Raw genomic sequence first — 10,665 nt, 5'->3', positions numbered from 1 at the left:
GGGGACAGGTGCACCCGTGCAGCCTCCGGAAACGAAGGTCTCCACGGTCGAGCTGAGAGACCGCCCTTCTTAACTCTCAATCACTTTCCCCTTGGCCTTGGCGAGAAGGAACTCTCTCCACTGCCCAGTGTGGGGTTAACGCGCGATCTTCTTCGGGAGGGTGTTCTTTTTGGGAAGGATCAAAGGGACAAGTTTGAGAGGGTTCAGTTCTCTGGATTCAGAATCTATGAGGAAGCAAGTAGCCGCCTGTGTCGAAGTTACATCTTGGAAAGTACAGCATGAAGCCGTTAGATTTCCGCAAACTTAGAACAGGAGGATAATGGGGGAAAAAAGGCTATTGTGTTTCAGTATATTTGGCGTCTTCTCTGCAGACAAGACCAGTTGCTTGACCAGATCTGAGTTTGTGACCAACTTGTTAGAGTCTGTTAGGAACCTGTTCAGATGGGGGGGGGGGTTCCCTTTGGTTACTGCGCTTGAGGGGAGAACGAATGCCTTGTCTGTCGTTCCTTCTTAGAGGGAGCGGACCGCCAGCACTTATTTAACAATACTTAATTCAAGAGAAGTTTTTCAGTTAGTGGAGGGAAATGCTAGGTACAAGAAGGCCAGCAAAATGGGGCGCCTGGGTGGCTCAGTCGTTAAGCGTCTGCCTTCTGCTCAGGTCACGGTCCCAGGGTCCTGGGATCGAGCCCTGTGTCGGGCTCCCAGCTCAGCGGGAAGCCTGCTTCTCCCTCTCCCACTCCCCCTGCTTATGTTCCCTCTCTCACTGTGTCTCTGTCAAATAAATAATAAAATCTTTAAAAAAAAAAGGCGGCCAGCAAAGAGAAGGGTCAGGTTGGAGGTGCTAAACAGAAGCGAACAGGTTTATAGGAAACAGGCTCTTGCACGCTCGATGCTCCAAGATGGGGGGGTGCGTGTCTGAGCAAGCGCGGGGGGGGGGGGGGGCTCTCCCTCTGCGACCCCTCCCCTGCACTCTGGGTGGACAGCAGAGGACGTGTCTCCCCTCCCAGCCCGTTTCATGGCCCGGGAGCTGGGGCTCACACCCACTGCCGCCGTGAGGAGTGGGGTTATGCTCTTTGGCAGCTAAGGACTTGGCCCATGGACTTGGGCTCTAGAGCACGCACGTGAGTTCATACAAGAGGGTCCGACTGCATCCACAGAGCAGATGGGAGCCTTGGGTTTTAAGGGTTACCACACACCCTCCAACACAAGTATGTCACAGTTCTAGTCAGAAAGCACTAGAAAGCATTTCTTATAAAAGTATTTTTTTAATAAATCGATGTATTTCAATGTTGTTAACATGATAGCCCAATGCTATATCAAGGTAGCAAAAGTGAAATTCCTGGTTTTTTTTTTCCATATAAACACTATGAATGACAGTACATTTGCATTCAACTTCACAAGAAATTATCTTCAGGTTCATGAAGATTCTTTAACAGCTGTAACACCTCTCGAACAGTGAAGATGTGTATTGACAAGGCGAGTCTAATCACTGAGCCGCACCTAGGACCATAGGGAAGGGAAGAATGTGCGATGGCAGAAGAAACACAGCACGCACGCATCGAAACGACCGAGTATCTTGCAGAAATGGAGCCGTAAGAAGACACACAGATTCGAGCCCTGAAGCAGCGAATGTGTTTCTACCCGTTTTGTGATGGAGAGAAGCCATGGACACGGAGTCCCGCAGCTGGGCATAGCGTGGACTCCCCTTGTGCGCGGTGGTGCCCATCGGCGAACACCGGACCCTGCTCTGTGTGGATGCTGGTGAAGGGAGCTGTGTGCTATCACTGTGGGCCAGAGCAACACTCAGCTGGGCGCCAGGCCTCCAGCGGGGGCTCTCTCCACGCCACCTCCTACAGTTCCAGAGGCCACTGTCCAAAGCCGATGCCCCCTTCTTAGGGTTGACAAAACCTCGACCAACCAACCCAAGTGCACTGAAAACAAACCGAAACCAGTAGCTTCTGGCCCTCCCACACTGTCGCCGTCCAACCCACCATGAGAAATGGGTTTCGCTTGGTTCCCGCTACGAAGACAATCTCTGACTCCGTCATGTCACATGTATCTAAATGACTGGATTTTTCTGAACAGAGATCAGGCTGAGAACACAATTCTTTCCCGGCAAGGGCAAGAAAAAGCTGGTTAAATGCTAGTCCATTAAGTCCAACCTCAACTTTGAACTATAGAGGGGAACTGGTTTAAATGAGATTTTCTAAAGTAAAGACAACCTCAAGTACAAGTGGATTGCAAGCAATCTCACATCCAGAATTTTATATGCTGATTGCTAGTATGATAAATGGCCTCAGGCCACTGTTTATTTCTACCAGGCCCCTTCACGCTATTTTTCACTCCAAATGCTGCAGATCAAAGTAAACACAACAGAACAGCGGTGAAATCGTTTGTGTGCTGAGGTGCTGGATTCCAGATTAGCACAGATGGGGTGTTCCTGGCTATTCACCAAGATGGGTCTAACGGATGGCCACTCCTTTATGTGGGTCAGCAGCACGGACTAAAATCACGTTTATCTGAATGGATGAGAAACAACTGTCATCCACCACACGTTATTTAAAAAAATCCCAAGCAAACTGCCTCGACACTTTCCACGAACCTGGGTTTTGGTGCTAGGACTCTCCTCTGAGGGAACAGACACATGGCCGGAGTCTTAGTGTTTTATTCTAAATCTCCTTTTTAAGCCTGAACCAAGTCAACTTCTCACAAAGATCCTATACTCTTTTCTTCCTTCTGTCATGTCTCTTAAGTGAGGGCTCTGCACCCTCTAAAGAACTGAGGGGAGAATGGTCAAGGCTTTCCTCTCCAGAAACAGAACAAAAGCGTAAATTAGGTTAAGTGGCTTCATTTTTCTCAGGTCAAAGCTTCTAACCCAAGGTTTGGTTTCCCTAGGAATAGTGTGTGCTTCAGTTGATAAAATGAATCAAAATCAGCTGATGGAAAAGTTAAAAATGTCCTTTACTGAAAGATATGTATCTTTACAAAGAACAATAGCAAATAATCCAATCTAGAAGTTTAAATAAAACTAGGTGCCTTTAAAACTAACAATCTCTATAGAGCTGAAGTCACTGCCTTGGATAATTTATACGCTGCATCCAATATTCTATGTAGGACATTCATTCTTAAGGCAGAAGAATTGAATCTGACATGTAATGACTTGGCTCTTACATCCAAGGGTCAAACTGGGAGTAGATTTGAGCAGACGGAGTCCCTGCTAATGAGGACTTATCTGCGGTTGACAATTTCTTTCTCAGAGTAGTTTCTGTAAGAGACACATTTGAGAGAACAGAAAAAGATGAATTTTAAGACACACAAATATCTTTCAACAAAAAGTCAACGAGACTCGGTTTTCTAAGATGAGGGGATGCTACTCCCATCACAAGCCAACAGACTCCAACACACTCTGTCTGAAATGGTACATAAAATGGTGGAATATCAAATGATTCACTCTGTGGACAGTGTTACTTCAGACTCCAGTTTTCAAGGTCTCGTATAAAAGGCAGCCCGAACAGTTAAAAAGCAGCTGAATGTCAACTCACACCGCTACTCAGAAGGCTGCCGCTTAGGATCTTCCTACCCCATTGTCACAGCCCGGTGCAGGGAGGAGGGTAGCGGGAGGTATTAAAATAAAGGTGAAGCTCCCAACCCGTGTGCAAAAATACTCCTTAGTGACTAGCAAGAATATCTTTAACGAAAACCATCTTAACTATAGAATCAGAGGGGTCCAAGCCGGACGGACGCAGGAAGGGACCAGGCTGCTGAGGTGGACTGGTATTTGGGATGCAAGCACCACACCCCCCGGATTTGGGGGAGCCTGGGCAGCGCGCTCCTCTGTGGGGCAGGGAGCTGCCACCCTCGGCCGCGGGTGCTCCTTGCCCTCTGTGTCCTGAACGTGAATAAACCCAAACACAGATCTAGAAGACCATTCTCAAGAGGGTGATGGCAACTCTCACCGCTCAAGTATCCCTCGTGTGCCTAGTGTTAACACCGTAGCTCCAGCAATTGTCGGAAGTGTACAAAGATGACCTGCCTCGTTTTTGAAGTCATGAAGATTTTCTTCTTTCACGGTGGCAGGAGTCCATGCAAGATTTGTAAACAGCGATACAAAATACTGTAAACATAACTTAACAGAGCTCGTATAAAACAGAAGTAAATCCAAATTTACAAGTGGGTAAAAAAAAACAGAGGGAAGCTTCATACAAAGTTCTCCCTCCTGCGCCAAGTGATTCTTTTGATTACAAATATAATCCTGAGCTGAAAAACTGGGATTGGGGGGAGAGCCATCTTTGCATACAAAATATCCAGAGGACGCTTACTCTTTTACTTTCTCTAGTTGATAGTCAACTGTCAGAGACAGCTCTGAAGGTGTGACTTTGGAGACGTTTATAGTTTGGTGTGGCGCCCAGGTCTGGAGCTCGCTGCAGCGCTGGCCATGGAGGCGGATGCAGCGGCGTCCTCGGCCTCCTCTAGTTCGTCCTGCAGCTCCTGGCTGACACTGGACTGCAGGGCCGCGGGGGTGAGCCACTCCTTGGGGAGGCAACTCTGTAGAAAGGGTATACAGGAGCTGAAGTAGGCAAGTCGATTGATCCAGCGAGGAATCTCTTTCCCGCAGAGAATCTATGGACAACAAAGGGTGTGGTGTTAGGTAAGATGAATGAGGTGGGCCTGGTCCAGTGCCAGGGTGTGGGGGTGCGGCGGAGGCAGGTGGGTGCCCCGGAAACATTGCACCTGGGCCTCTGGAGCCTGGGCCCTTCCGGCAGCCCCATCCCTCCCGTTCTGCGGAGCCTCGTTCATGTGGCTCACTTTCTGCATCTCTATCTACCCTGTGACTTCTGTCCCCATCCTACTTCTCCCCAGGGGCTCGAATCAGCAGAGAGAGAAATAGCTCCCCAGACGCAGACCTGGCTTTGGGAGTCCGCGGCAGGAGTGGGGCCGGAAGGCCCGGCTGGCTTTCGTCTGCAGACTCCGCTGGGGATGGCGGGGGCAGATGTGGGGCCAGCAGGGGCCTTTCCAGCTGACGATGTGTGGCTCTCTGCCCACTTCCCGCCCTGACCCTGTCCTTAGGACTCCGAAGTCACAAGCCACGGCCCCGTCTATCTCAGATAGTAAGAATCAGGCCTTCCACAACGAAGTTTACTCCTTCTTAACCCTCTTGCCTGTCTGTAGACAACACTGGGCTTCCTGGACCCATGCTCCCCTGTCCCCTTGGTGGTTTTGCCTCCAGTCATGACACAGATTAGGATCAGGGCATCTTATCTTAGTTGATGACTTGAAAAAGGTGTCAAGGTATCTTATGCCCCCAAATTAGTGAAAATGTAAATAAACTGGTACCTGTAATGAAGCAAGGAAATTTTTCTCTCTAAAGGGTTAGCCTTACCTGACAAAGGTTACATTTCCTTTAAATACGATGTCTCTGTCTTAACCACAGGGCAAGTGGTCTCACTTGAGGGGAGATGGCATGTTTTGACCAAACTTGATCACCTGGCCGGGCAGCACTAGAGGTAGAGAGTACTTAAAAATATTGAGGGCGCCTGGGTGGCTCAGTCGGTGAAGCGTCTGCCTTCAGCTCAGGTCATGATCTCGGGGTCCTGGGATCGAGCCCCGTATCGGGCTCCCTGCTTAGTGGGAAGTGAGCCTGCTTCTCCCTCTCCCTCTGCCCCTCCACTTGTGCTCAAATAAAATCTTTAAAAAAAAAAAAAATTTGAGAAATGTGTCCGTGAACTTGATCTGGGGGAAAGCCGAGCCATGACCTTACACAATACCACTCCCATCTCTCTCCCCAAAGAAACCCAGGCCAACAAGTATTATGTTGTATTTTACACCTGACATGTGGTGGGGGGGAACTGCATATTTGCAGGTTAAGCACAGAAGGGGTGGCGAGGAGCACAGAGGTCAGCATACAGCCACTGCTGACTACTCACTTCCTTCAACCTACTTCCCAAGTCCTGGTTGTGCTCAATAAGCTACCTTCCTCCCAACCCCCGGTGGTGTGGCCCTGATCAGCTGAAAACGCAGTACTGTCCGCGCCAGCCTCCTGTTTTGGTAGAGGGACTTGCGCTGGGACACGGCCACCCCCGTGGGCTGAGTTCTCAGTGGTGGAGTCCAGTCTGTGACCAGTTCCCCAGCTTATAAACAAACCCCCGGCCCGGCCCTCTCGGAAGCGTGCTGGTCCTCCGCCAAGCCAATGTCTCGAAACTTCGAGTCCAGACCCATTCGTGAGTGATTCAGATTGTGACCCGAATTTTCAGAATGAACTAGATTATAGATAGGAGGGCTAGCTGTGACACTTGTTTTAACGCATTACACGTACGTGTATGTACATACTGTGTCATGATGGAAAACATATTTCTTACGGGGGTAGTGGTTTATGTAGCAGAATTACTTTTGCATTTAGGCTTCAACCAGTGATTCCCCTTGTAGAAATCCACCCCTGACACACACTGGCTGGGTACGAAGAGACGTATGCACAGGGTGACTGGTTACAGCGCTGTGGGTGACGGCAGGGTGGCATCCTGCTCCTGATCTTTCTGCACCGAGTATGATGTGAGCTGTGGGCCTGTCACCTTCGGCCTTTATTACGGTGAGGTACGTTCCCTCTCTACCCACTTCACTGAGTTTTATCATAAGTGGATGCTGAATTTTGTCAAATGGTTTTCTGCATCTACTGAAATAATCATACGACTTTTACTTTTCATTTTGTTAATGTGGTGTATCGCACTGACTGATTTGCAAATGTAGAACCACCGTTGCATCACTGGGTAAAGTCCCACTTGATCCCGGTGTAGAATCCTCTTAATGTAGTTTGAATTTGGTTTGCTAATGTTTTGTTGAGGATTTCTGCATCTCTGTTCATCAGGGATGTTGGCCTGTGATTTTCCTTTTTTGTGGTGTCCTAGTCTGGTTTTGGTATTGGGGTGATGCTGGCCTTGTAGAATGAGTTTTGAAGTGTTCTCTCCTCTTTCTTTTTTGGGAAAAGTTTGAGATTAGGTATTAAATCCTTGAATGTTTGGTAGAATTCACCAGTCAAGCTGTCTGGTCTTGGACTTTTGTTTGCTGGGAGGTTTTTGATTCAATCTCCTCAGTAAAATAACCGGTCTAGTCAGATTTTCTATTTCCTTATAATTCAGCCTCAGAAGATAGTATGTTTCTAGGAATTTGTCCATCTCTTCTTGGTTGTCTAATCTGCTCACAGTGTCTCTCTTATGATCCTTCCTACTTCTGTCGTGTCCGTCGTAATTTCTCTTTCATTTTTGATTTATTTGAGCCCTGTCTCTTTTTTTCTTGGTGAGTTAAGCTAAAGGTTTGTCAATTTTGCTTATCTTTTCAAAGAACCAGCTCTTAGTTTCATTGATCTTTTCGCTGTATTTTTAGTCTGTATTTCATTTATTTCTACTCTGATCTTTATTACTGCCTTCCTTCTACTAACCTTGGGCATTGTTTGTTCTTTTCTAGTTCCTTCAGGTGTAAGTTAGATTGATTTTTCCTGTGAAGTATATGGAATATTTTTAAATCTGGGGAGGAGGGGAAATTCATGATACTAAAAGAAAAAAAAAAACACAACAACTCTTGATCACCTTTGGAGAATGCTATTGAGCTGCGTGAGCAGTCCCCAAGACCACCTCCAGTTAGATGATGACTTGCCGAGAGGGCTGCGGGCCTGGGTACACAGCTGCATTCACAGCCATGATCCACGACAGGCAAGAGGATGCAAAGTCCAGAGGAAACCAAGCACAAGCTTTCAAAGCGTCTCTCCCAGTGCAATCACACAGGATACACTTAATGACCCCGTGAAGGAGTGGGGGCAACACATGTGAAATGTCCACTAGGGACGTTCACTAGATACCCAGCATCTGAAGTTTTACTGGGGCCTGGTTATGCAGGCAGGCACCCCCTCCTTAGCAGGTACCAAGCTGTTAGATTCCCCAGAATCTAAGCAGGTGTTTCACAGAAATCACACTGTTTGTACAAATCAGTGAGGCACAGTGAGCCACTCCTCCATTCTGAAAATCAAGTTCTCAGATGCCATCCAAAGCCCCAATCCCGCCTCGGATAAGCAGGGCTTTATAAGGACAGCAGGCTCTGGCCTGTTTTAACTCTTTTTTTTAACACAGTACCCCGCAGCCCCCAAACTTGGCCAAGCTCTTGTTACAGCAAATATTATCAAAGGGCCCCATGCAGGAGGGTGAGACCAACCTCAAGTATTGATTTCGGTTATACCTAAAGGGTATAACTGGCCTTAGCCAGTTAAAACAAATCCCACTAAACATCAAGGTTTATTTTAGAAAGCTGGGTGGCGTCCACCTTCAGTTTTGGTATGAACCTTCTTTACCTGGCCTGAGGCATCATTCAGGATCAGCCAAACTCTGGCCAGCACCCTGAAGTCGGCCTGACAGGTTTTTAGGGCTGAGGCAATGTCTTGACAGTCAGGGTACACACACAAGAAGTAAAACCCCAGAGGGCACACGGGTACCCCTAAAAAGTCAGTTTACGATGTTAGGGCACCCCAAGCAGGGTACCCAGGTCAGGCAGTCCAGGTTAAAAGGCCCCCACCCAATGCGCTTTCTCTCTGGGAGTGAGCACTGTGGGCTTGCTCTAGACCGAAGATTTTTGTCCCATCAAAGTTGGTATGCTGCAATCTTAACCTGCAACATGATGGTCTGTGGAAGGGGGGCCTCTGGGAGGCGGTCAGGTCATGAGGGCCGAGCCCTCGTGAACAGGATTCGTGTGCTAACCAGGGATCTGAGCGCCCCCTCGCCCTTCCTGCCACCCAAGGCCAGGGCAAGCAGCACCCTGTGACCCAGGAAGCAGACCTCACCAGTCGACCTCACCTTGATCTTGGACTTCCCAGCCTCCAGAATGGTGAGAAATAAAGGTCTGTTGCTGAGAAGCCCCCCGGCCTGTGCTCTTGTGTTTGAGCTGCCCAAATGGATGAGAAGACAGGGCTTCTGCCCGAGGGTTTCTAATCTAGCCTGAAAAACTGGCTGAATCTTGGTTTCAGAGGGTCTGCCTAGAGACGGTCAGATCCAAACAGTTGTTTGTCTGCGACACCAGGTTACCGGCCTTGCGAGCGTGGAAGACGTGTGCGGTGTCGTGTGTGGAAAGTGTAGGAACAGGGCAACAGCTGGCTGAACTCCAAGTTGCAGCAGCTCAGAAAGGCAGAATGCAACATTTTTCTTTAGGACAAGGAGAGGTGCAGTGTTGAAAAACAAAGGTTATCAAGGCCTCCCCCTTCCTCTCTCCTCTCTAGCTGCCAGGGTTTGGGGTTTCTGTTTATCGTCGTTACAAAATCAGCGTGTGCCGTTTAGCAATCCTAACTTTACACTTTAAAAATTATCCCCTGCTCTCATCCAGCCCTTTTTTGGTCTGGAAAGGATGTACACAAGAGGGACAGAGTTCTTGCTGGAAATATTTTTATGTAACTGAACTAGACAGGCGCATCATGTTAGGGATTCGTCAGGATAAGATCCGGAGTTTTCAGAAAACTTCAAAATGGGTTTATACAGCGACTCCCTCCCTCTACCCTGACCACTTACATAGAGAGCAGCCTAGAGAAGCCGCCCCGCGTCTGCGGACAACTGCACTTGGTAACCGCACGGCCCTGCTAAGGAGCGTGCAGCGGGAAGTGGGCGGGGGTTCACAGTCCTGGTGATGTGCTTTCTCCCCACTTGCAGTTTTGGCAAGAATCACTGGTTAGGGATTCAATCAGTCCCTGTATTAGAAATACGAGCTGATGAGCAGCTCAACACAGCCTGTCCCGGCGGGGAAAAGCCCTTTCTGGTGGGCACCTGCAAGTAAGCCAGACGGGTCGGTCAACGTCCGTAAGGCTTTCATAGCATAGGGCTCCGCAGACGGTGTCCTGACCTGCAATGGTCCCCGAGGAGAAGCCCTGTTCCCTGAGCCTCTACCTTTCAGTCTGCAGGGAGGGTAGTAGACAGCGCCGGGTTTCAGCCTATAAGTCAAGCCATGGCAATTAGGGTTGTGAATTCAGGATTTCAAAAAAAAGGCCAGGGCTTTTCTTCGGCAGGAGTAAAGTCGAGATGCTGCATGGCCAGGGAGCCATGTTTCTAAGTTCAAGCAACATGCAAGGTTTCCCTAAACGTTTTTTTAAAACCCAATACAAAATATGCACATCGGGCTGGAAAATCAGCAGCCTTGATGGGTCAGACATCTGATTTTACAGGAGCTCATTAGTATCTAAAAACTGCTTTTTAACACTCTGAAGTCCACCTGGAAATGGTCTCTCTTTGTATGTTGTCTCCCTTTTCCCAGAGGCCGTAATACGCAAAAATCATAGTAAAAATCTCAGCTGTGGAGACACATTCTCATTTCATTATCGAAGACTTAAACTCCATCCACTCTATGGCGGCAAAAAGCAAGGAAGTTGTGTCCCACTAACCCTTTCGCTTTGCAGCATTCCCCGAGTGAGACAGTCCCTGTATCCTCTATAAAATTACATGCACAGAACGTTTTATGCCAATTCCTATCCTACATCTATAGATGCAATAATCACAAAATACAATTCTTTCCTCATTGCAAAATTACTCACACTGTCCCAGCAATAAACTTAGCCATGACAGAGGTTGCAGCCGTCCGGCGAGATTCCAGCTGGGATGGGGCGGGGATGCCTCAGCGGCAGCTCAAGCATTAGTGTGGTATCCCCCC

General features: G+C 48.4%; 1 protein-coding gene across 2 annotated transcripts in view; it reads right to left on the bottom strand.

Moving 5' to 3' along the window:
- Positions 1 to 1,251: 1,251 nt before the first annotated feature.
- Positions 1,252 to 10,665, bottom strand: part of DESI2 (desumoylating isopeptidase 2) — a 46,425-nt gene continuing 37,011 nt past the window's right edge. For both annotated transcript variants that reach the window (XM_021682834.2, XM_021682835.2), the window contains exon 5: positions 1,252 to 4,620. In XM_021682834.2, the coding sequence (XP_021538509.1) occupies positions 4,387 to 4,620 (234 nt within the window). In that variant the 3' untranslated portion in view covers positions 1,252 to 4,386. The remainder of the gene's footprint in view (positions 4,621 to 10,665) is intronic.

Source organism: Neomonachus schauinslandi, chromosome 6 (assembly GCF_002201575.2).
Source record: "Neomonachus schauinslandi chromosome 6, ASM220157v2, whole genome shotgun sequence".
NCBI lineage: Eukaryota > Metazoa > Chordata > Mammalia > Carnivora > Phocidae > Neomonachus > Neomonachus schauinslandi.
The sequence above is the reverse complement of the archived record's forward strand: the minus strand, read 5'-3'. Positions and strand labels throughout refer to the sequence as shown.